At 41.2% G+C, this 27,445-nt stretch overlaps 1 protein-coding gene across 2 annotated transcripts in view; it reads right to left on the bottom strand.

The window, feature by feature from the left end:
* Positions 1–1,249: 1,249 nt before the first annotated feature.
* The window catches only part of LOC134213328 (protein Wnt-10a), an 85,079-nt gene continuing 58,883 nt past the window's right edge, over positions 1,250–27,445 (bottom strand). For both annotated transcript variants that reach the window (XM_062692307.1, XM_062692309.1), the window contains exons 4-6: positions 3,469–3,848; positions 2,997–3,390; positions 1,250–2,275 (exon numbers count right to left, since the gene is read on the bottom strand). In XM_062692307.1, the coding sequence (XP_062548291.1) occupies positions 2,088–2,275; positions 2,997–3,390; positions 3,469–3,848 (962 nt within the window). In that variant the 3' untranslated portion in view covers positions 1,250–2,087. The remainder of the gene's footprint in view (positions 2,276–2,996; positions 3,391–3,468; positions 3,849–27,445) is intronic.

Raw genomic sequence — 27,445 nt, 5'->3', positions numbered from 1 at the left:
CTTCCACCTAACACAGGTGTTGTCTGAACATGGCTGCTTTAAGAAATTTCTACACAGGTTTGGCTTCGCAGATTCTGCGGAGTGTCCTGAATGTGTAGGTGAGGTAGAATCGGCAGAGCATGTGATGTTCGCATGCCCGCGATTCGAGATAGAACGCAATGCCATGCTGCTTATTAGTGGTATGGATACAACCCCGGACAACCTCGTCGAGAGGATGTGCCGGGAGGAAGCTATATGGAATGCGGTGAACACAGCATCTCAACAGATTATGTCGAAACTGCAGCGGTGGTGGCGTCTTGAACAAAACCAACGTGTGCAGTAAGGGCACCTGTGATGCAGTGAACACTTTGCTCACCCCGACAACCAACATGTCGCGGGTGGGCTGCGGGGACCTCAGTATGTAGATATAGAGGTCATTGCGGTTCACGCGCGGTGGTTGTTGTCGGGGTGCTCGTCTCCAACGTGAGATTATGATACGGACCGTTAGGTTACTATCATAGCTTGCGATCGACGGGTGGTGAGGTAGCCACCCTTGAAGTCGATGTTGTGTGTATTGATAGTCCCCCCCTGATGTATTGCTTAATTGCGGGCCGGGGGTACGGACTGGCGAAAGGGTTTTGGTTTTAGTGGGTCGGGTAAGAGTTACATGACATACCCATCCCCACACTACCTGAGTACCTCCTCAGGTGTCTGGTTGCAGATTTCCGTTTACCCTTGCTCAAGAAAAAAAAAATATACTGACACTTAACTCTTTCTGAAACAAGATTATAAATATTACTGATATATGAACCGATAAAGCCTCATGAAGCTATGGATTGTGCTGATTGGAAAGGATTTGTATGTACTGGCTGTGTAGTGCGATTTAAGCCTAGTAATATATAAAACAGGGGGCGCTCCTTAGCCGTTCGGTAAGACGCGCGGCTACAAAGCAAGACCATGGTGAGGGTGGCTTTGTTCGATTCCCGGTGCTGGTCTGGAAAATTTCCGGATTGGAAATTGTCTCGACTTTCCTGGGCATAAAAGTACCATCGTGTTAGCCTCATGATATACGAATGCAAACATTGTAACTTGGCTTAGAAACCTCGCAGTTAATAACTGTGTAAGTGCTTAATGAACACTAAGCTGCGAGGCGGCTCTGACCCAGTGTGGGGATGTAATGCCAATAAGAAGAAGAAGAAGAAGAATATATAACAGTCTCTTTCGTAATGTAATTAAACATAGGATTTCTTTCTCAACCAAGAAGTCAATATAGCTCGTTAACTCAGCACTATAACTGAAATTTATTCGAAGAAACATTTCGTAATTCCCTCTCGGCTTGCTCACAGATGTTTGCAAGATTGATAATTTCCTTGAAATTCATTATTCCCATTTATGTAACACTATTTATTGACATTATTCGAGAAAATCGAGAGCAGCTACTCGCAAAAAAAACATCGTCTTTCGAGTCCAAGATAGCAAATCGCCAATTCAAATTATGTACAGGTACAGGCGGAACAAATAAATAAAACTAATTAACTTAAATAAGAGGTCAGTTGAATGCGATACACGGTTTCACTAATAAATGTACAATAATTACGATTAGCTACGCGATTAGTAGTTGGCTTGGGATCCTCATTATTCTGTCCCCGCATTCTAAGGTCTATAATACTGTTCGATAGAACACGCATGGTTGGCTTAATTTCTTGTTTGTGCTTGTTTGAAATATTTTATTCAAGCATTAATTAGTGTCACATTGATTGCTTTCTACTGCGATTAGATTATTAGACTTGAGCCACACGTTCCACTTGGGGTTTCAGTCGTAACTTAGCCTTTAGCGCCCCCATCGTATACAATCACTTTTATCCTTCTTCGAACCGATCACTTTCAAGTCCTCAATCTTCGACATTCGACGCACGCGGTTGCAATTAGAGTCAATATATATTTTTTTCTCGCGCACTTCGCTATCAGCTCATATCTATGTCTCCCATGGCAATTCCAACAATTATCTCGCAACTTGGAAAAGCCGATGTATGCAGCTTGTTGCATTCGGCACCGGAGCGGAATGTGAGCCTGGTGATATCGCGTTCGGATCACTTCTGCCCCTAAGCTCAGTTGCAAACACTAATCCATTCTTCGATTTCGCAATCGTCGCACTCGACGTAGCAGCACCAGTGGAATTTGCAGTTGCATCGGTCCACCCGCTTTTCGCGGATCAGATTGTAGCCCCGGCCGCAGCACATCGACGCGCATCCATCGCTGCCGACACTGGTTCGGTTGCATCGGCGGCCCACGGTTCCTACGAATAGAATTCATGAGGTGAGTAAGTTGAAAATTTATTCGGAGGTGAAAATTTGTTGTATAGTTGTTGACCTTGCCGCTTTTTTGTCCTTAAATTTGATTTTAGAAATTAGATTGTATCTCTGATAGAAAAACACTGCTCCTGACGTTATAATTGAGATTCTCATGAGTTTCGACAATACTGTTATAAACAACGATCAAAAATCACACTACTTGATAGTCTTTGAAAGACACAAAAATCCAATTGAGGGACAGGGAACCCACAGTAAAATAATCATTGAAGAATTCAACGGTAAAAAATCTCCTTTAACATTCGAAATCTGATAAATCAGCACAAAAAACTACTAGTAGCAACGTATTAGAAAAGTTGACTGATATTGAGAACATAACGAACAGTATATAGGAGAACTGTTCCATTGTCCATCCCACTGAACATATTATATTCATCTCATCGCAAAACAAAGAAACACAACACCAGTCTTGCCGCTTCTTATTGCTAACATGCGTGGCTCACTGCTGAAAAAAAAATACCAAAATAAAAAACAAGTCAAATTTCTTTTCATTGCTTTGTTTTTGATGGGAGGAAAATAGGAGCTATGAGATGAAGTGCCGAGCCGTTCCCCTACAATACGGCAGGCCGATTACTTATCGTGTTTGTCAAAAAACGATTTGCTTATCATCAGAAAAGATAAGCATTAGAAGACTTGGTCTCACCATACCTGGTATATCGGACATCTGATCCCGTTCGCAAAAATTGGGCGATCTTTGGTAGTAGAACAGAGCGTTCTCCATCTTGCGACTGCTGCCACCCAGCGGAATCATCTGCCGCTGCGGCTGGCGCTGTTGCTGCTGTAGTTGGTGTCCCTTGTCCTTCGTTCGGCGAGGAGGACGAACATTCTTGACATGCTTCCGTTTCTTTGGTTTATGATACACAATCATCGGTGGCCCGTTGCCGAGATTGGACTGATCGACGAGTACCGCCCGGCGATACTGCTGCTTGAGTACCTTGCCGACGACTCGGAAGTCCGGTGCCGATTTCCAGCAAGTTTTCAACTGACAACTGCCGGACATGCCGTGGCACTTGCAGCGAACTTGCATGTTGTTGGAGACGGCCTGCAAAAAAGTGGAAGAAAGTGCAATTCAATTTTTGTGTTTTTTTTTTTGTAAGACAAGCTAAATTTTAAAACTGACCTTCCTGCCAGCGTGATTGTTGTGGAGATTGATCTGCGACTGGATATCGCCGCCCTTTTCCCGGGTGTCCAAGAACAGCTCGGAAAACTCCACCCCGAATGCCATGTTATGCGAACATCCGCCCCATTTCCACCGGCTGGCTTGTTTGGTTTTCAGCTTTTTCAAACTGTCGTCCACCAGGATGCTGTTCTCGTTTATGGCATCCAGGAAGCGCAGCTTCTCCTTCTCCAAGCTTTCCCGCAACGATTTGGTCATTCCTTTCCGATTCACCGAGGGATCACACCCGCATGATATCAGCCGGCCTTGGGCGCAGGCGCGTGCCACACTGTGCGTCACTCCGGCGGCAGCTACTGCGTACGCGAACGCACTCTCTCGGTAACCTGTAAGATGGATAGAACAGAACGATTGCAATTGAATTAAAAAACCATCTTCGTTATTTTTTAACGCTTGTTCATCTTCTACTGGGATTATATTCTATGCCCAACTCATAAATTTGTGATTCGAAAACATATAGTCGAGTAAATCGTTCAAAGCTCGAAGAGATCAATCGGTAACGGTTCGGCGAGCAAACGTGTCTTCCAATTATTTACAACTCACGGGGGTCCCGGGTGTCTAGTTTTGAGCCGGCCCAAGTGATAGTTAATTAAATAATTTATTTACAGCATTATTTATTGGAAGTTGGTTTGCGGTCACGATCCACCTCCGGAGATCGGCAAGACAATGATCGGCGGACGTGCAGATCGGGTGGAAGATGATGATGGCAAAGGAAAATCGATGAATATTATTTGCTTTTCCACGACAGCTCCTGCCGGCCGTCTCGCATCGATCGCCGTGCTGTCGACGCTGCTGTCGGTACATATATTGGGGGAGGGTGATCTACGACCGATCAGATCCCACAATTTCTGAACTGTTTACTGCCGTTGCTGCTGCTCGGAGTCCTCCATAGCTACATACGATCGAGTCGAGAGAGTGTCGTCAAACGGGCTGTCAGGCGCAGCCAGGAATTGGTTGTGTGCGATTTTGAAAGGAAGTCTGACGAGATGTTTGTGTACATGTACAGGGCTAAATAGGATGTGCCTGAAGAAAATTGACTTTTTACATTATTTTTTATATATGCAATTCCGGAATATTTATAATGATTCCCGATAGATGTATCTATCTCCGGAAGTCTGAACATGAGCACGATTTAAAATTTGAATAACGCTGAAATTTCATTGAAGCTCATTGTTTCTCATAGAACTGTTTTATCTCCATCTCATTGAATAAATCTCGCTTAACTTTTCAAAAAGACCTAAGTAACATTTTTTCCATGAATTAATTTGAATACAGCAATCAATAGCTTTCATGTTGTTCTGTTGATTGCGCTATTCAAATTAATTCATGAAAAATGTTACTTTTCAAAAGTTAAGCGAGAAATATTCCATTCATCGAGAAAGAAAGAAATACGGCACCAATCTCTTCGCTTCTTTTTGTTAACATGCGTGCTCAAAGCTTTAAAAAATCACACGAGAGCTGCGAGATGATGTTCAGGAGTAATAATCCTACGTCTTCGATATAAATTCTCTATAACAGATAAACTTATTTGATTTCTGAGAAGTTTGAATCTTCTGGCAACTTACGAAGTATACCAAACATCCACAACTATTAAAGCTTTTTCAGAGTTCTCTCTTTCTCAAAAGCCAACGTCGTGTGCGTCATCGACGATGCGTCGAATAGCAATGAAGGGACTACTACTGCTACTGTGTGTGGCATTTCGTGCTGCAACGATGAATATTGTCAGCCCTACCGTATACCAATTTTTATGCACCATATAAAGCCTGTCCACGTTAAATTTCGGACACCCATCTTCTAATGCGATTTTTTTAAATTTTCACAAATCGCAGAGAATTGCACACAAACCGCAATTTTTGCATAGCTGAATCTATCTCAGTGTCCGAAATTTAACGTGGACAGGCTTTAAATAAAAAATAGAGAAAATTATTCAAGCTCTTTTGGTGCAATGTATTCACCTTTCATAAGACGAGTTTAGTACTATTCGATTTAATTCCATCACGTTTTGTAATCTATCCAGATGCGTATTTCGACTTCAGCTGTGAGGCCGTCTTCAGTGTATTGTACTGCCTACAATCGCATATTTGTTCCATATGAATAGGAAATCCAGCAAAGATGGGACTGATATGCGATCATAGGCAGTGTACGAGTCGAGTCAAATACGAGACACCAAAGATAGTAAAGTACACGATAGCCTACTTTTGGAAATCCCATACGAGTCATTATTATATAATATTTGGAGACACTGAAGACGGCATCATGGTCGAAATAACGTGGTGGAATTAAATAAAATAGTAGGGTTATGGCAGGCATTTTCGTTAGTCGTGAAATACGTAGGCGCATGATTTGCAAAAGTCGGGCCTACTACGGACTGGAAAAAAAACTTCTGTCAAAAAAGATTCACCACCAAACTAAATGTGTCATGTACAAAACGCTCATACGACCGGTTGCCTCTACGGACGTGAAATTTGGACCATGGTCGAGGAGGACTTGCAAGCTCTCTGAGTATTCGAGAGACGGATGCTTAGGACCATTGTACCCGCCCAGCTCTACGGCGAACCCAGTATCCAGAATGTAGCTAAAGCTGAAAGGGTACGATGGGCAGGCCATGTAGGAAGAATGCCGAACAGCAAAGATGGTGTTTGCTTCCGGCCAGGCAGGTACAAGAAGGCGTGGAGCCAAGGGGCAACTAACTCTAAACTTTCGACAGTATCTAGAAATACTAACAAATACTAGCGAAAAACTACGTCGTATCTACGGTAAATCGATCGAAGAGCCCTGGTTGGTTAGTTGAAGCACAACGCCACCCAGTCGATACAGTCCACCCAGTTTTAGGCAACACATGATTTCAGTCTCCTTCGAATTCTTAAAAAAATAGTGAACAACTATTTCTATTACTATTACTTTTTGAGCAATCTTTAGGACCCACGTTTTGGTTTGATGGCATTAGAATTATAAAATGCGGTTTGAAAGTTTTCTAGAATCTGTAGAAGGTAGAAATCAGGTGTTTCCAATAAGGGGTTGCACTGTGTTTCATCAACTAACTGACAAACGCCATAACAACCGACCTAGCAACCGTTTCTTTGTTTGACGAAAATCATGGATACTAGAAATATCACGAAATACTATTGCGAGAAAATGAGTAATATTATCGCAAAGTTTAGAGTTACTTGCCCCTTTAGTGGAGCGCAGCGATTGAGGTGGGATGCCCAGGTACAGAACGACTTGACGAGCGAGGGGCGCATTCGATGATGGAAATATGCGTCCTCGAACTGTATATTGTGGCATGTATTGATGTAAACAACAATATAACACGATGATATTTTTATGTCAAGGGAAGTCGAGACAATTTCTTATCCGAAAATTTCCTAGACCAAACCGAGAATCAAACCCAGCCACCTTCAGCATGGTCTTGATTTGTAGCTGCGAAACTTACCGCATAAGGAGGTTCAATCCATCTTAAGTGTTATTTTGCGTTTGATTTCAATAACATTTCATTTTATACTAAATATTGATTTTTACAAGATTTTATTATCAAACATAGTTTCTTACTATCACCAAAACGGAATGATATGAGCGGTCGAAGAGTACTGTGGTCGCGAGCAGGTGTGAAAAATGAGAAGCTGGTCGATGTTCTGTCAATTTTGGGAAAAAATGAAAAGAAGTACGAAAAGTGCCAGTGATTGAAAAAAACACTATAAAAGTTGATGTAACGCGTCATCTTCTCAAGCCGGCAAGAATAAAACTTCACTTCCTGAAACCTACTGCTCAATTGTATTCACTTAAGTTACTAGATCCTGTAGCAGGTTCCACCAAAAAATTGACATCGTCGTACAGTTTGAGACACGTTCTGCATATGGATACCTCAAAGCGGATTCCGAGGTTGGTTCTTCTAAATGTACGTGATGCCGTGATGTACGTGCGCCACTTGGAACGCTTATTGGTGCACTTTGAGACTGGACAGGAGAACTCATACGAAGTTGAACTGGTAAAACTACAAAGAAGCAAGTACGAAAGTTTGATAAGGTCGACAATTTTTTCTAATAGTATCCATGTCTTCTTTGGTAAGTTTGTTATACACCCGATTCTGTTTTTACACGGATTTTTTTACACGGCCGTGTAAAAAAAATCCCATACAAAATTTTTGCAAAGTTGCTACATTTTGCATGGTTCGTCGAGAAATCATAAAACTTTTTTACACGGATTTTCGAAATTTGAACTGAAAACTTTTTTTACACGGAACGCATCCCCCGTGTAAAAAAGAATCGGGTGTATACTAAACACACAGTAGATCTTACACAAACATGATAGATGTGATCCCTTCTATAGAAGGAGGCTTGTTTCGTTAAATGATTACACCATAAAATGAATCCTAATTTACCCAACCAGTTTATTCTCATAGTTACTTAAAATCTGTGAAAGATACCCTTCAAACTCCATGGAGGATTTGCTTCAGAATCCCTCGTTAATTTGCTTCGGAATTCCTCCGGAGTAGTTCGAACATTTGTTTCGGAATTGTTCGGAGATTTACATCAGAGGTCCTTGAAGATTTGTCTCAGAATCCGTTGAATATTTATTTCGGAATCTCTTGACGTTTGCCTCGGAATCCCTCAATGATTAGCTTCGGAATCATTCGACGATTTGCTTCGAATCCTTCGATAATTTACTTCGGAATCTCTTGAAGATTTGCTATACACATTATACATCCCTTAAAACATTTCCTACGAAATCCATGGAACACACGCGTTGAAATTCCTGGAACATTTCCATCGGAATTCCTGGAATATTCTCGTCGGAGTTCCTGGAGGATTCCATTCGGAATCTCTAGAAGATTCTCATCGGAATCCCTGAAACAATTTCGATCGAGGTTCCCCTGAGGTTTGGAGGTTCCCTTCGGTATGCTTGGGGGGCTTCCCTCTAAATTTCCGGAAATTTCCGTCGGAATCTCTGGAACATTCTCGTCGGAACCACTAAAGGATTCTTATCTAAATCCTTGGAAGATTCCCGTGTGGTAGCCATACGCTATCAATTTGAATCGTTGTAGCAATCATCGGCTGGTAAACAAACACACTTCGATACTCTGGGCTACAACAGAAAGCACGTGCCTGAGAAAAGAAAAATATGGATGAGGGTGATTGATCCGCTATGGTCTTAGGTGGTTGAACCGTATTTATCACATTACCACTAAGAAGGCTTAATGAGATGGTAAAATGTTCGAGAATTTCTGAAAAGAAGCTCAAAATAGATAAAATAGATTAAGGAACTAAAGCTTCCCCAGGCACATGTTGGGCTCCTGGCTCGTGAGCTGCAATACTGTGGCCCAGAACTGGAGAATTCCAGGCTGTAGATTAGGGTGGCTCAAATTAGTATGGGACAAACTTTTTCAACTTTTTTGATGGGCCGCCCTCTTATTCGGTTCTATTTGATGCCCTGATGCTCTGGACAAAATTTCAGCCAAATCGGTCAACGTTTGGGTGGTGCTAAACTCGTTGGAAGTTTATGTGCAGAAACATCCAAAAACAATGAATTTCAGTTGGACGGCACAACTTACGATGAAGAACTATGATACTCATTCAGATCTTGAAGAATTTAATACAGAATGTTATGCAGAAAACCACGAGAAGATTAAAGTTTGTCCGGCTAAGTTATTAGCATTTCTCTGAAGTAGAGTTTGAGCAAATTGCAAATCACTGTTTTTGGATGTTTCTGCATACATTTTTCCATATAAATTTCCAACGAATTTAGCACCGCCCAAACATTGACCGATTTGGCTGAAATTTTGTCCAGAGCATCAGAGCAACAAATAGAACCGAATAAAAGAGCGGCCCATCAAAAAAAATTGAAGAAGTGTTTTTTGAGCCACCCTACTGTAGGGTCCGCGTCGTTAGGCATAAGGTCGACAGGCATAAGCACGTTAGGCATAATGGACGTTTGGCATAATTCTACCTTCTTTATGTCATGGGCTGTTCTTTGGGTCATTTTATGTCTAACGTCCATTATGCCTAACGTACATTATGCCTAACGTCCGTTATGCCTAACGTCCATTATGCCTAACGTACTTATGCCTAACGTACTTACCCCTACTGTAGATCCCATAGCGAACACTTCATTCAAGTACCACATCTACTATAGCGGCTGTGACAGAGCAAAACGAGGAGTTGGCTTCATCGTGATCGGGATGCAGATGAAGCGTGTTATCCGGTGGAAGCCGATAAGCGTCCGCATTTGCGTGGTGAGAATAAAGGGCAAATTCTTCAACTATAGCCTGGTCAGCATCTATGCCCCAACAAATGATAAGCCTGATGATGTGAAGGATGAGTTCTATGAAAGCCTTGATAAAGCCTACGGAGAGTGCCCAACACACGATGTGAAGATTGTCATCAGGGATTTTTTTTTTAGTCTTTGTTAAGGTGTTTTTAATCTACAGACTAAGTTCAACACCGTTGTCATCGGGGATGCAAATGCGCAGATCGGAAGATAAAATTTCTAATTGGTACGGAAAGCCTTCATTCCGCTATCAACGATAATGGTCAGCGACTTGTGACCTTTGCTGCTGCTGGAGTGATGGCAATTAGCAGTACCTACTTGGCATGTAAGAATATCCGCAAACACACCTGGGAACATGCGAGTGGAGACAGTTGCTCACAGATAGACCACGTGCTGACCGATGGACGACATTTCTCGGATGTTATAGATGTAAGGTCCTTCATTGAATCCGAACATTGATTCGGATCACTACCTTGTAGTTGCAAAAATTCGGGCGCGACTTTCCAGCGTCACAATTTCACGAAACAACAGAACGATGCGTTTTAATACCCAACGCTTGCCTGTTGAAGGAGTTGCTGAACAGTACCACCAGAAGCTGGACGAGCGGATAGGAGATGCCACCAGATCTGGCGACGTCAACAGATTGTGGGAAAATATCCATGAAGCTGTTACTACAACAGCGCAGGAAGTGTTGGGCACTGCAGAGCGACGCCAACGAAATGGTTGGTTTGATGAGGAGTGCCAGCGAGTGACGGACGAGAAAAATTTGGCTAGGGGTCGAATGCTAGATGCTCGTACCCGTTCCAACAGAGAGCGGTACAGTGTAGCAAGGGCAGAAGAGAAACGAATTCACCGCAGGAAAAAAAGGCAACACAAAGAGAGTGTGATAGCTGAAGCGCAGGAGAACATGGATAGAAACGATATGCGGAGGTTTTGCACAACTGTCAATGACGCGCGGCATAAAACTGCGCCAATACTCGCCATGTGCAATGACCGAGAGGGAAATTTACTGACAGACATGACCACAGACAAGCCAGGTTGGAAGAAGCACTTCGAAGATTTGTTGAACAGTGAAAATGAAAGTGTATTAAGGAGCAGGATGGACATAGTCGGCGACGGTCAAGCTGTGGAATAACCAACGCTGGACGAGGTGAAGAAGACTCTAAACGAGCTCAAAAACAGTAAAGCTGCTGGGAAGGACGAGATCCCGATCGAGCATCTCAAACACGGAAGTGAGCAGCTGCATCAATCAATCCACGCATTATCCAACAAATATGGGATTATGAAGAAATGCCTGCGGCTGGTTGGATGGCCTTATATGCCCAATCTATCAGAAAGAGCACAGACTAGAGTATGCCAATTATAGAGGGATCACCCTTCTTAACTCGGCGTACAAAACCCTGTCGCGTATCCTCTTTAACAGACTGAGGTCGCTTGAGGAGTCCTTCGTCAGCGAATACCAGGCAGGTTTTCGTGAGAGACAAAGCAGACTCACCATCTGTTTTTTTTTCCAATTTCGTTTATTTGGTAGGCTCATGCGTGTATAACACTTTACGGAGCCACGTTTCTTTGAGATATGTACAATCGACATAATCTTATTATTAAATTAGTAAGAGAGGGAAATAAGCCAACGTACTCGTGGTGACTCGAGGTTAGGTTTACAATGTTTAAGGATGGACGGGGATTAGGATTCGGGAATCAGGGAATCATCATAATCAAGGAATTTCAGCAGCTCATCCGGTCATTTGGCGTCGGGGACGATGTGGTGTGTCGTCGTGCTCGAAGAATGGTTCGAATGGGAGCATCTTCCGGATGGCCAGAGCTACGGCGCTCTACGGGACAGACAGACAGAGACAAAACAAAAAAACTTTGAAGAAAAGAAAAAAAAAAAGTATTAGACTTTTATGTCAGAGGAACAAAGAAAACTATAAATGGCTTGCATATAGACCACATCACGATCCCCCAAAACACCTCTTATCTCCTGGAAGGGTTGTTTACCTCGGGCCACTAGGGTATCCAATAATTGCTCTCTGGAGACGTCGTTTTCCGAGCAGAACCAAACTACGTGATCGATGTCATCATAACCGGCTCCGCACCTACATAAGTTGCTATCGACAAGGTTTATTCTGTACAGATGTGCGTTTAGTGAATAGTGATTAGACATAAGTCTCGACATCACGCTAATGAAGCCTCGACTTAAGTCCTCACCTCTGAACCAAGCTCGCCCAGAAACTTTTGGAACTATAGAAAATAGCCACCGTCCAAGTTCGTTGTGTGTCCAATTTCTTTGCCAACTTTGAAGAGTACTCTGACGGACTAATGGGAAAAACTCGTTGCTCGAGAATTGTCTATCATAAACCTCACCTTCCTGTGCGCCCACCTTTGCCAGCGAGTCTGCCTTCTCATTGCCGTAGATTGAGCAGTGAGAAGGGACCCAAACAAAGGTAATCTTGAATGATCTTTCGACCAAAACACGCATCTGCTCTCTTATGTTTGTGAGAAAGTAAGATGCGTGCTTAACAGGTTTCATCGACCGGAGTGCCTCGATAGAACTAAGACTATCCGAGAAGATGAAATAATGGTCTACGGGCTGATTTGAAATTATCCCCAAAGCGAAGTTAATTGCTGCCAGCTCAGCAACATAAACCGAACACGGTTCCTGAAGTTTTCGGAAGGTGGTTGAAGTTACATTGAAAACACCGAAGCCAGTGGATCCGTTAATGCGAGAACCATCAGTGAAGTATCTGTTGTTACAATTGACATGTTCATATTTTTCAGAAAAAATGGAGGGAATTGAAAGATTTCGAAGATGATCTGGTATTCCTTGAATAGCATGTTTCATGGACAGATCGTATTCAATTGAGAAACTGTCATTGGTGAAGTCAACTCGAGGGGGAGTATAACATGGAAGACAAAGATCTGACGATATGTAGTTGAGATAAACTCTTAAGAATCTTGACCGATGAACCAGTTCAAGCATATTATCGAAGTTGTGTAAGACAAGTGTGTTACTTGTTCCACATTTGATTAGTATTCTTAATGAGAGCTCCCAGTAACGATGCTTTAAAGGAGTGACTCCAGCAAGCACCTCCAGGCTCATGTTATGCGTTGAATGCATACAGCCAAGGGCAATACGCAAACAACGATATTGAATTCGTTCTAATTTAATAAGGTGGCAATCAGCTGCTGAGAGGAAGCAGAAGGAGCCGTACTCTAAAACAGAGAGAATAGTCGTTCTATAGAGTTTGATGAGGTCTTCCGGGTGAGCACCCCACCATGTTCCGGAGATAGAACGTAGAAAATGGATCCTTTTCCGGCATTTCTCTATCAAATACTCAATATGAAGTCTCCAGGTACATTTAGAATCAAACACGACCCCAAGGTATTTAGAAGATAAAGATTGGTTGATGTCATCATTCAACAGCTTTAGTTTCAGTTGAGCAGGGTACCGCTTCTTAGTAAACACAACCAACTGAGTTTTTGCGGTGAAAACTCGATCCCCAAATGTCTGGCCCAAACAGTCAGATTATCTAGGGTACTTTGCAATGGTCCTTGCAAGACAGCTGCACTTGGACCTCTTAGAGAGACCACGGCATCATCTGCAAGTTGTCTGAGCGTGCATTGTCCTTCCAAACAATTGTCAATATCTTTAACATAGAAATTATAAAGCAAGGGACTTAAACATGAACCTTGGGGAAGGCCCATGTAACTATTTCTGGAAGTTGTCAGAGTGCCGAGTGTAAAATTCATTTGTTTTTCTGACAACAAATTGTACAAGAAATTATTCAAAATAACGGGCAATCCATTACTGTGCAGACTGTCTGACAGCACTTTTATGGAAACTGAATCAAAAGCGCCCTTAATATCCAAGAATACTGAAGCCAATTGCTTCTTGTGCGCAAAGGCCAGCTGTATATCTGAAGAGAGCAACGATAGACAATCATTTGTTCCTTTACCTTTACGAAATCCAAACTGAGTATTTGAGAGTAATGCATTTTGTTCAACCCAATGGTCGATTCTTGAAAGGATCATTTTTTCCAATAATTTTCTCATGCATGAAAGCATGGCAATCGGTCGGTAGGAATTGGGCCAGGCTTTTGAATAGCTATTACTTTGACCTGTCGCCATTCTGGTGGTACGATGTTGTACTCCATGAAACAGTTGTACAGGTCAAGTAACCGTCTTTTTGCGATATCTGGGAGATTTTTAAGAAGATTGAATTTGATGTTATCGCACCCCGGAGCAGAGTTATTCGATGAAAGAAGAGACATAGAAAGTTCCAGCATTGAGAATGGCCCATCCAAAGAAACGGGATCAGTGACTGATTCTCGAAATAGCGGTTCTGCTGGTACGGAATCTGGACAGACCTTTTTTGCGAAGTTGAATATCCATCGATTGGAGTATTCTTCACTCTCGTTGGTGGAAATGCGGTTCCACATGTTGCGGGCCGTTTTCCAAAGTGTTGTCATTGAGGTTTCTCGCGATAGTCCCTCGACAAAACGTCGCCAGTAGCTACGTTTTTTAGCCTTGAGAAGATTTTTGAGCTTTCTTTCAAGCCTCAAATACTCTTCAAAAAGCTCAGACCTTCCGTGTTTACGAAAGGCCTTGAAGGCATCAGATTTCTCAGAATACAACTTAGTACATTCATCATCCCATCCAGGAGTGGCTGGTCTTCTTATGACAGATGTACTTGGAACGCGTCGTTTCTGAGCTTCCAGTGCGCTTTTATGAATCAATTCGGTAAGGAATCGATACTCATCCAGTGGCGGAAGAATATCCGTTGATTCAATACCAAGCCGATGCAAATTTTTGCCAGTCAATGTTCTTCGTGAGATCGAAAGGAACATTAACTGGCTCAGATTCTTGATAGCCACTTTTAATGGTGGTGGCTATCGGCATATGGTCACTACCGTGGGGATCTTGGATAACCTTCCACGTGCAATCTAACGATAGTGAATTAGAACATAAAGACAGATCAATACGGCTTTGTTGACCATTTGGTCCTATTCGAGTTACTTCACCAGTGTTCAAAATATTCAAATTGAAATCGTCACACAAATCATAGAAAATAGGCGCTCTATAATCGTCATACGTTTCGCCCCATCCAATACCATGTGCGTTCATATCACCCAATATCAATACTGGGGATGATAGGAGGGAGACTGCGCTCCAAAAATGTCGACGATTAATAGAGGCATTTGGAGGAATGTACACTGAAGCTATGCAAAGATCTTTATTCTTCACATTTACTTGGCATGCGACGATTTCTAAGCCGGGAACAGTCGGAATGGGAATTCTGTAGAAGGAGTAGCATTTTTTGATCCCCAAAAGAACGCCACCATAGTGGTCATCCCGATCTTGGCGAATAATGTTAAAATCGTGGAAGTTGATTTCATCTTCAGAAGAAAGCCATGTTTCACAGAGAGCAAATACATCACAATCGGAATTGCGAATCAAAAACTTGAACACGTCCAATTTATTTTTTAGACTATGACAGTTCCACTGCAGCACAGTGATTGTATCTTGTATGGCCGTATTATCCATCGACAGATACAATTTCTGCAAGAAGGGGCCATGAAACAGTCAATTGCTTCAGATAACTTTCTACTGTTGGTATAAAGAGGTCAATGAGTGGCCTCAATGAATTCGGAATATTGAACAAATTCAGAAAACGGTCCACGAGGTCCTTAAAGGAGATCAATCCTCGCTTGGACGGAATATTTTTTCTGGAAGTGCGAATTGCATTTTTTCTTTCATTGATTCTCCTAACCGGATGTTTCTTAGGAACATCGGTTTTAGGCAATGGCGGGAATGTCTTAGAGCAGCAGGGATCTGCAGTGAAGACTGGTTGCTTCGGGATTTTAAATAATCCCCCATTACCTTCAGATTTTGCCAAGCCTTTATGGATGACTTTTGTTTTATTTCCGAGCGAAACCCGAGACAACGGTTACTTCCTCTTTTCGGGCGCGTGTACCTCCGAAGAATCATCCATATCGGCTGCGTCAGAGTCCGATTCATCAATGGAGATGGAATCATAATAGTCACTTACTTGAACGGTAGCTGAAAAAGCAGTCTTTGCGGTGGCAGTGGCGGATGTGTCTTGCGCTTTAACCATTTCCGCATAAGACTGCTTGGAGCGCTGTACCAACGAGCGCTTCACTTTTTGGGTGCGTTTTCTGTACACCGGGCAATCTTGCAAACCATGGGCAGGATCCAAACCACAATAAGCACATTTTGTGGCTTGTTGCTGGCAGGTATCCTCCCGATGTCTTTGGAAACATTTACCACAAAGTGGTTTGTTGTCACAAAACTCGGCGGTGTGACCTAATTGTTTGCAGTTGGTACAATTAAATACCCCTGGTACAAACAAACGCACCGGAAACAACATATTCTCGATATCTACATATTTTGGGAGCATCAAACCGGCGAACGTCACCCGAAGCGAGCCTGACTTAGCATATACCTTTTTACCATCTACTGTGGTTGCTGAATGCAATTCCTTGCAGTCCAGGATATCCACGGTAGATTGCAGGGCATTCTTTAAGCGACCTTTTCCTGCAAGTACATCCTTGCAAGTTAAGCTCGCTGCGTTGATCACACCCTCAATTTCGACCTCCCGCGAGGGGACATAAACTAAATATTCAATATTGTACGCCCTGTCGCCAGCAATTTCATTCGCCACCTGGTATGTAGGTGCGGTGATGCGTAGCTTGTTTCTGTTGATTTGATTGAATTCAAGCTTCGTAAAACGACGCGCACTATGGGGGATCCCCATACAAGCGAGCGGTCAAAAATAAAATTGGACTTTTAAAGTGATTTTCCACTTAGTTTTAGCTGTGTATGGTCGAAATAGCATGAATATACAATTTCCAACCCCCCCCCCCTTTGGGGATCGTCTATGAATTACGTAATTATTTTTTTCATAGGTTCGATTAACGTGACAAAGCAAACCTATTTGGGAAGTTGAAATTTCGTGCGTTTTCTTAAGGAGAAGGAAGGGGCTGTACAAAAACTAAGTTCAGCAATTTATGGACATTATGGCGGCGATCATGTTAAATGACATTAATTTCATGACATTCCGTGATATTTTTGTTCTCACTCTCATGCCTCACAATTTGTATTTAGAACAATTTGTTTGACAAAGTACTAGGATCTGAAGGATCATAAAGCATTAAATGTTAATCAAATAATCAGAATTGAAAATAACTTTTGAAAAAGGGTATTAGCAAATTAGAAATCGCAATCCCATGACATTTTTACGTGTACAAGTTATTCAAAAATGAGATTAATATATTCTCAAAAATGTGGACATTCATTGTGGAATGTAAGAATGCTCCATTCTTCCGAAAAGCAAAATTCTTTTAATTTAAATAACAACACTATTTGAATTACTTTTGATTTGTTTTCATGATTTCTACAAGTTATATACAGCATCATTCTTTTTCTGTGTCAAGGTTTAAGTCTTCAATGATATTTTCTTCAATTCCATCAACGATGGAAGATGAGATAAATTCATCTAAAGTATTAGAAGATAAAGAACTTTTGAAAATCTTCAAATATTACAAAATTACGCATGGCATAAGAATAACTAAGTGAAAATTTTTTCCAACGTCTCCTCGTTATCCAAATCGAGCTTAAAATGGATCTGATTCATGTAAGGCACGAAGGAAAATGTCAACATTTGCCTCTCTTGATCATTTTCTTGCATTATGAGTTCTAAATTTCTTCAACTGTTTATATTGACTTTCCGCTGGTTGTTCAGCCAGTGAACCTCAAAGTGTAGATGAGTGAATAAATATTTCCCTACCATTAGCCAGACATTCATGAACACTAGCAGGAATTTCATACGCTCCGTTCTAACTAAGATATTGTTCGTCTTTACTTTTGCAATAAACATGTCGGGAATTATTGATTCCAGGAGATTTATAAATATTTACATATTATGAAATCTCATATTTAGTTCTCCATCAGTAGCTAATGAATAGCTCAGAAAATTAGGTTTAGAGAATGACTCAAACCACTCAAGCCCCAAACGCATTTCAGCGGAATGGCGACGGAAACGGTAAAATTTGACAGGAAATATATGAGCGAACTGTTAAATCCTTCCGTTACCGTTGTGCTGCATTGCATTGGGGGTTTTATTCATTTACTCCTTTGAAAAGTTAATTAAATGAGCTCAAATGGTTATAAATAAAGTCGAAGTTATTACCAATAAATGTATTTTGACCATACCCTTTGAGCGCATAGTTCAGTCTGACCCATTTTCAATAGGAAACGATGGGACTAGATTTCCCGTCGAATGAAACTTGTTGCGAGAAAATCGGACACAAATAAGTGTCTAAATGGCGATTGCGTTCTTTTGCGCACATACATACAGACGCGCATGCACACACATACAGACATCACCTCAATTCTTCGCGCTGAGTTAGTTGATATATACCACTAGGGGTCTCCGGGCCTTCTATCAAACATTCGTTTTGGAATGAGCATTAACCTTGGAGTACGAGAGAGGCAAAACACGGTAAAAAACAAATGAAAAAAATCAGAGTGACTTAACTCTGTTAATTGCAAATACTGGCAAGAAATTCTTTCGGGACATTTTAGTCGAAGCTTTGTCCTTGATGTGTATCATAAAAGAACCCGGGGATTCCTGAGGAAAAAAAGTTCTTCACTATCAAAGTTGAAAATAGCGTCGTTTTTGGAAAAAAATATTGCTTCCGCATTTTTTTCAATTTTTTTTCACAGTGTAACCATTAGTTTTTGCACACCATTTAAAAGCTTATACAATAACCTTTGTAATGATGTATTAACATTGAAGAAAAAACATTTAAAAAATATTTCAATAAATAGTTGAAAATAAAATATTTTTTCAGAAAATTTGCTAACTTTTTTACCCATTTCTGACTTTGCCACCTTATATCTTTGGAACTAGTGCACCTAGAGACTTCAAATTCAGAATTTCTCTTAATTAGAGTATTGACAATGGAGAGAAAATATTTTAAAATAATTCGGAAGACATGACATTTTCGATTAATGACCGCCCGAAATCCTATAGTGCGCGTCAAGTCTCGTTTGATGCCGAGAAAATCTAGGCTTTTCGCTTTCTGCCGAAAGTAAACAACCCAAGGGCCAGGCGAAGATGCCTGGTAAAACCGTGTGCGAACCTCTTTTGGTGGCTCACCACCTCCCATAGTCTCTGCTTCCATTCTCACCCCGAGAGGTGGAAGGACAATTCTGTCTTATACTAACTTAAAACTATTAGCAAATCAGAATAAAAATAATGAGAAAAAAAACTAATTCAATTGATTTCAATCAGTCCCGCTCCAAAAGGGAGAACAATAAAACAAAATCTGCCACTTATCTGTGCTGCTGCTGTAGGTAGCAGCAGAAACAATAGCCTGCTTTACTGGCGTCGCCAGAAGCAGCTACTTCGCTCGCCGACAGTGATCGCCTTGGATCCGTAGGTAGGCACCACACAATAGACTCTCACTACCGAACAACACCCGCGATGCGACACAGCACACACGTCTGGCTCGTTCGAACTATCGGCACGGAATGATCACCATCTGTTCATAGATTTCAAAGCAGCGTACGATTCAGTGAAAAGAAATGAGCTGTGGCAAATAATGTCCGAACATGGTTTTCCTGCGAAACTGATTAGACTGATACGTGTAACGCTGCATGGCTCGAAATCAAGTATTCGTGTTGCAGACGAGCTGTCAACCTCATTTGTGACCTTAGACGGATTGAAGCAGGGTGATGCACTTTCGAATTTATTGTTCAACATTGCATTCGAGGGCGCTATTAGGAGATCTGGCGTGCAGAGGAACGGCACTATTATCACACGGTCGCATATGCTCTTGTGCTTTGCGGACGACATCGACCTCAATAGAACCGATTGCAAGGCAGTAGTGATGGCTTTTGTCCCACTGAAGAGGGAGACGGCGAGGATAGGCTTAAAAAACCATTAACTCTACCAAGACAAAGTACATGGTGCCAGGTAGAGATAGAGGAAGACTTAGTGGTGTTGATGCTGAGGTAGTGCTTTATGGGGATTGCCTATCGCCCATTATGCCCAACGTATACATTATGCCTATCGTCCGTTATGCCTAACGTCCATTACGCCTAACGTACTTATGTCTAACGTCGTGCCGTAAGACCGTGCCGGACCGTGCCGGACCGTGCCGGACCCGTAAGAAAGGACCTAGCGAACAAAGCACTGAAGTGAAATAGTGATTTTTTATTAGATATTGTTTTACACCTAAACATAGTCTGAAAACACAAAAGATCCTGATAATTTAATTTAATCAAAAGAAACATCCATAAATTTTCCAACGCTTATCTGGGAGGGGTTGTGAGATGTGTGATGATCCATACAACTTTTAGAGGTTTCATACAAAAAGTGTAGGATGGTGGGGAGAGATGAGATGATGATGAGATGATTTTACGTTACGTAATTGATGGACTTTGATTAAGGAATATTCCTCTGTTTACGCCACGCGAAACCTGGCATATTTTTACCTCTGTAGTTTTTTATATAACTTTGCTCAAATCCCTTCCCTAGAAATTAATATAAAATCTTCTTCAGGAATATGGAAAAATATATCCTCGAATTACTCACCATAGGCATGATAATTCTTCTCTCCGATAACTCTGGGGAATTTCTCCCTCACGAATTATGAAGAAATATTTTTCTCTGAATTGAAGGAAATTTCTCTGACATGACTTCTAAAAGTTCCGTACACAAGAATTATTTTGAAACTCCAATCCAAGGATGTTAAAGGGTTTTATTCTGTCAGATTTTTAATTCACTCCAAGAATTACTTATCTAGGAGTTTTAGGAATTCCCTTATCCAGAAGTTCTGAAGAATGAATAATACGTGTCTTAGATTTTCTGGATAAGAAACACCTGGAAAAGGTTCAAAATTTTTTTGTAGGATTCCCACGTATGTCCTGATGGAATTTTCTCATTTGAACTTTTTGGTTGGCATTTCATCTCCCAATTGGAAATTGCGGGGTCGCAGTTTGGTGTTCATTAAGCACTTCCACAGTTATTATGTGTGAGGTCTCTAAGTAGACTCACCGTCACCATTCATGCATTCCTGTGTCATAAAACTAACACGATTATACTCATAGGCATAGTCAAATACCAAAAAACGACTCCTTATCATGCATGGCCTTGCTTTGTATCCGCCGGGCCAATGAAGCCATCGTTCAGAATTTTTGCTAGTGTTCTCACTATGAACCTGGACGAACGATTAAAGAATTCAGGAAGAAAATTCAAGAAGAATTTCTGAAGAAATCACTGGAGGAGACGGTAAAGAAATTCCTGAAAAAAGTTTGAAAGAATTTTGAAGGAACCTTAGGTGATTCTTCTCATAATATTCCTTACAGCGTATGTAGAATATAAATTATACTTCTTGCGATTAGGGCACGAGAAAAGCAAATATTTAACGAAGGTATTCTTCCAACGAAATGTTTGAACGATAATTTTGAACCGCGCCGATCCGGGCCGCCACCGAGAGCAACCGCGGCGAGACGGCGGCTGAGTTGCCGCCGCCGTTAGTAATTTACGTTCACGCCGCCGTCGGCTCAAAGTATATCGGTGCACAGGTCTAGTGCCCTAAGCAAAGTGGATGTTAGACAATTCTCAATTCTATATATCGCATTCAGTTCGTTGGCGCATATTATACCAAACTTCCATTGCGCAAAATATTTTTTTATTTATGACTAACGTTCTTCTCTCCAATTGAGTATTTTCGTGCTCCGAGGAAACTATTTAACGCCTTCGACTTATTCCACCGTCTCTCTCAATCTGCTGCATGGACCAGGATGTCTTTTGCTTACTCCAGAGTCCAGAACTTTCAGATTCTGCTGAAGATGGTAGATTCGGGTAATTTGGGACGAAATGAACGATCGGTTCAATCTGGATTGATAACAGCTTTATTTAAAATGGCGTCTAGTTTGTAGGAGTTTTTGATAACTACTAACTGTAACAAACTTGTTACCAAGGGTGTTACTACGTTCCGTATCAAGAGTACATTTAGTCAAGTTCCTTCACTAATCACCATGCTTCAGAGATTGCAGAGATTTTCCAATTTGCTGAATACATTTACTGCTTATTCGGTGCTGAAAACCTGAACTACTGCAGTTATTCAACACTGAAGGACATTGATGGCTCCACCAAAACATTTACCTTTTGTTCAACGTTCATTCTGAAAAATTTCTACTAGTTCATCCTGTACCCATCGGGGGAAGAATCTGGTACTCGACATCGTTGTCAATGATCGCGTCTCTCGTGTCGAGGGCTGCAGCGGACGGAGCTACGACGACACGACATCTCCACGTACGTATCGGGGCTCGCTGATCCATCCGCTGCGGGATGTGGAGAAGAAATGCATCCAACCGAACCGAAAACAATCAACCAATAAATTTTGCTGCATTTGTATGGAAATTAAATTGAAAACTGCTTCGATTTGGCTGATGCTGCTGTTGCCGTGTTGCAGCCCCGGATGGATGGTGCCTGGTGATTTTTGAATTATTTATTACATTCAGCAGCAGTTTGCTGAGCCGTGGTTGATAAGATTGTTGCTGCTGCGCGGGTACTGACTGTCACCGGATCAGCCACTTTGTTCGCTGAAATGTGGACTGGCGTTCCACACTATTCTGGGACGCGGATTACGGTTGGGGTGATGTTTTTTTTCTCTCTCCGGCTCCCATTGATGTATTCTGTTTTATGAAAACTTACTAACAATGAGATGTTTATCATGCTGTGAGAATCGTAATATATGCATAGTTATTTTACTGCAATAATGTGAGAATATGATGACATATCGAGTCATAATTTTGTCTTTTGATTTCGATTTGTTTTCGGTAAAAAAAAATACATAAACGGTCGTTATGCAGCTCGTTGTTCGGAATGCACAGCTTCTTCATTTAGATTAGTGGTTCAAACATCAACAAGAATCATTTGGTAAGTTTCAGAAGAATAATTGGGTATGAACACTCAATATTTTTTTCTTATATCTACTGTATTTGGAAAATGTATAAACATAGCTGGGTAAGACAAAAATCATTCGGAATCCATTTTAATGCATCTTAATTCAAACATATTTATCAAATTGTGCTCATTATGTGAAAACGATATTACGGTACTTTAAAAATCTTACTCAAGATGGTGAATTAGTTACACCACCATTACACCATTTCGTGCCGAGAGCCAATTCCAGTTTCTCACTTCTTGCCTTCTCTCGAATGGAACCAGACCACAGCATCCCGAATTCCTGCGGGTCTCCTTTTGGCTCACTTGCTTCCACTGTCCATTCTCCACTGCCATTATTTGTTTTAATTTAATAACTTACTAAAGTGAACGAGATCATTATCGTTAATCGAGTTAATCAAATCGCGTAAAGCGCACATTCCAGCCCGAAGAGGAATAGCCTAGCGAGCGCAGCTCGGAAGGATAAAGCGCAATATTAAATAAAATTGAATTTAATTTGATACATTACTCAAATTGCACCTCGGCCTCCGGTTTCTTCGGCGTGCGCGAGTTCTTCTGGGTTGGCTTACCGCAAAATGGGGCCCCCGCGCGTCAGGGTCGGTGGTTTTTCCCCGTTTGGTGCTGCGGTCGGTATGTGAATGTGAGCACGAAGAAATGTGGATAATCGATTGAGGCTGCCTTGCCGAGCGCCGGCCGCAGTTTCAGCACTTTGAGGAAGTACAAAGCTTCAACACATCAGCTAGTGCTATTGGTGGACAGTGAGTGGGAGCATAATCAAAGCTTTATTCAATCGGGGGTCGATGATGAACTACGTAAAATTTTAATAATTCAATAAATTTATATATTTTTCAACTTATCAAAGTATTTATAGTGTTGTGGTCGAAGTGTACCGGAATGCATCTACGTGGTTTTCAATCAACCCTCCCGACAATCACAATCTTATGTTGCTATGAATTTCACGGCTTGTATTGCTAAAGGAGTAAAATTATACACGCTATAATGGAACATGGTTTCAGACTGTGGGTACATAACCAATCATGATTGGCTAACCCGTCAATCGATACGATCGGAATTGATCAAGAAAATTATAATTGAATTTAATGGTTTAATGCTGTTGGCTAGGCATTGCCGGGTTGGTCTTTTATTATCAATCATCTACCGTACTTGATCAATTAGTCGATTCGCAGCGTTTGATGGAGAATCATTGGTACATTAATGTACTGTTTTCCTGTGAAACCTGTTAACATATTTAAGCACTGAAGGTAAATTGAAAACGAGTCAATTAACCCAAATAACTCAATTCGTCACAATTCAACACTGCAATGGAATTTTTCCCATATTACTATAACCTGCGCCAATCGTCGAAGAAACAACGGGCATAATTTGATGCTAATTCAATTCGATTCGCATATGTAAATGTCGATCACGTCAATCGAATGTCACTGGTTGTGTGCGCCAGCAGCGGCCAGAGGAAAAATTTATATGCACAGAAAACATAATTTGTCATGGCATATACATATGTCAGTCAGCCGATTACGAATTGCATCACACTAACTACCTACCAGAAGTCCGAGATGTTCGTACAGTCCATGTCGGCAGTCAACCAGTTCGTCATTCAGCAGTCCACCAGCCATCAATCGGCTTCAATGGCTCCGGAGTCTTATTTACTCACGCTCGACGACGACGCACGGTGACATTTTGCTGTATCCTACCACCATATGAATGGGGGTGCCGACTTCATATCCCCGTCAAGTGGGGCTTTCTTCGGCATACCAGCCACAACGGCCACACGCGCCTAGTCCTTCTTTGTTGGAGGGGGAGGCAGGAGTAAACCGAGCTGCGATGCATGAAATCCTTTATCGTCTTCTTAAGTTGGTTTTGTGAAATCAGAATCAATTAATGCGTTGTCGGCATTTCGAATTCCTAATTTCGTCATAGATGATACCACACATTCTCTTAGTCTGCTTGGTTTAACCTGTACTCACAAAAAATGCTTTTTTGATTTCGCATTATTACAACGATTTACATACGTGCGTGCGTGCGTAGAAACTAAGCATATGCGGTATTTCGAAAAATTTCGTTTCAGGTGGTTCGAAACGAAATTCCGCGGAATTTCGCGGAATTTGAGCATGGCGAAATCTGATTTCTTGATTTCGTTTCGTTTCGAAAAATTGCAAAAATTTCGCTAGAAAAAACTAGCTTCTAACGAAATTTAACGGAATTCCGCGGAATTTCGAAACAAATTTAAACTTAAACTAGACTTCATATTATCAAAAATTTTGGCTGCGCCGCTAAACAAAATCTTAAAGTTGTTTTCAAAACTTTAGATTATACAAATTTTTCTATTAGCGCTTACTACATAACCCCATTCTCAGTTGACAAATACGTATGTAGTTTTCTTCTATAAAACGTCTCCAGTGAAACACTGATTCAAATTTAAATTTGGTGATATTTTTTTAGTATTTGCACAATATGAATGGGGAATCGATCGTGGGACGGCAGCTAGTCCGGGAGAACGCGAAGTGAAAAAAATCTACCTCGCGTAGCAGAAATTTGTTTAACTAGTGTGCAATCGATCGTGTTGATGCTGATCACGCCAGCTAGTGTTGGAGAACGCGAAGTGATAAAACTAAAGTCTGCATCGAAGAGCACAACATTATCTAATGCGGAATCGATAGTGTTGTAAAAGCTTATTAAACGAAGCACATTGATCTTGCGTTAGATTGATTTGCAACACAGTTTTCGTCTTCTTGTTTTCAAAATAACTTCGTTTACAATAAATAGTTATTTATTTATTTATCTTTATCTTCAGTATTAACTGTACAGACCTGTTTAAAACATATATGCTAACTAAAAATTTGCCTTAATCTAGTTTTGAATATCGTTCTGCTACAATTAAAATCGAACCAATCAATGTCGTTGAGGAGGTTGAAGCAACGTTCAGGCAGATGATTTTGCCCATACATTGTGAAGTGTCAATAGAGGTAATAAACTATAGAGGAAGCTTGTCGCTGTCGTCACTGGGGAAACATCTTTTGTTGGCGAGGATAGGACACTAAATGTCAACTAAGAGAAAATCAGTACGTTTTGACAGATAGGTACCCAACAAGTTTGGGGACGATAACAAAGGGAACCGCAGCGACAATCGTCCTCTATAGTTTATTACCTCTAATATGAGTACCAACAAGGCTTTGTACGAAATCTCTCTGTAACAAACCTGATGACCTACACTAGCATGCTGAATTCTAACCTGGAGAAGAGATGTCAAGTTGACATCATTTACATAAAGTTCCTCACGGATTAACTTTAAATAAATTAGAACGTTTGGGATTTTTCCTTTGTTGACATTTAGTGCCCTATCCTGCCCCAGCAAAAGATGTTTCGCCAGTGACGACAGCGACAAGCTTCCTCTATAGTTTATTACCTCTATTGTACTAAGAGATAACAGGTTTAGCAGCCACATACATACGTTCATGAATCAGCAGTTCGAGTGTTTTGGCCAGACAATTAAGAATCAAGATTGGACGATAGTTCTCAACATTATGGGAGCTACCCGCCTTATGAATTGGAGTAACTGCTGATATTTTCCACTCATCTGGGAAGACTCCTAGCGCAGATTTAGTCACAATCAAGTTGCTGCAACCAGTTTTGTCCAACTTGTGCTGCTCGGGAAGTATTCCGTTCGAATTTGATGCATTGCAGATTTGCTTCAAGCCACTAGCAATCAAAGTTTCAGTTAGAGTTAACTCCTGCTCGGAAGAAGCGTTGGTTGGCAAGTATCCTTCCACTTCGTCATCATATAACCATTTGAACCTAGAAAGGTTGTCATCCCCAACTATGATTACGATGTCACATGGGGTAGCTATGTTGACGATTTGATTTACACAGTCGGCCTCAAGCAAATGCCACAGATGTAAACGGATTTATGGGTGAGCATAACCTACACAAAAACTTGCTCAAGTGTTTCGCTCTGCGGTAGATGAACCGACAAACTTGTCAGAGAGCATTTTACTGCGATGAGAGTTCCTCCATTTTTTAGTTTAGTTTAGTCGCTTACCAAGGGGCTTCACCTGAATTACCATCTCAACCAACCAATGATTCCTTTCCCGTAGCGCTCACGGAGATGCAGAGCATTCCTCGGTCTCTTAAACAATGAGTGTTAAACTAATTTTTCGCTCCTAATCCTAAATTGACAGTAGGGAGCATCGTTAGGTATTGGTCATGAATTGAAAACTCTGAAGAAAGTATACAATAAGAATAACTTTTATAATTGATAATTAATAAATTAATAATTTAATTTCATTTACCAAGAATATCATTTAATTGGTGAGCTGTGCATATTTGCTGTGTACAGTTAATCAAGCTACTTGACTATTTGCACAATATGTAAGGAACATTGCAGATCTGTGGGCATTTCTAAATCTTCGCATAGAGTTTGCAAAAAAACCAGAACGGGTTGAAAGATCATTAAAATTGCTGAAAGCTGAAAGCTTTCAGCTCATACTTATCATAACACCTGTTCTCATATGCCAAGTACACACAGACAATAGCTCAATTCGTCGAGCTGATTGTATATAAGACTATGGGTCTGTGAAATTCAATCTGACATACATATGTTTATGCATTTTAGAGAAGTGCACATGATTCTTCTAATGAGCA

The sequence above is a fragment of the Armigeres subalbatus genome, chromosome 2, assembly GCF_024139115.2.
Source record: "Armigeres subalbatus isolate Guangzhou_Male chromosome 2, GZ_Asu_2, whole genome shotgun sequence".
In the NCBI taxonomy this organism is placed as follows: Eukaryota; Metazoa; Arthropoda; class Insecta; order Diptera; family Culicidae; genus Armigeres; species Armigeres subalbatus.
The sequence above is the reverse complement of the archived record's forward strand: the minus strand, read 5'-3'. Positions and strand labels throughout refer to the sequence as shown.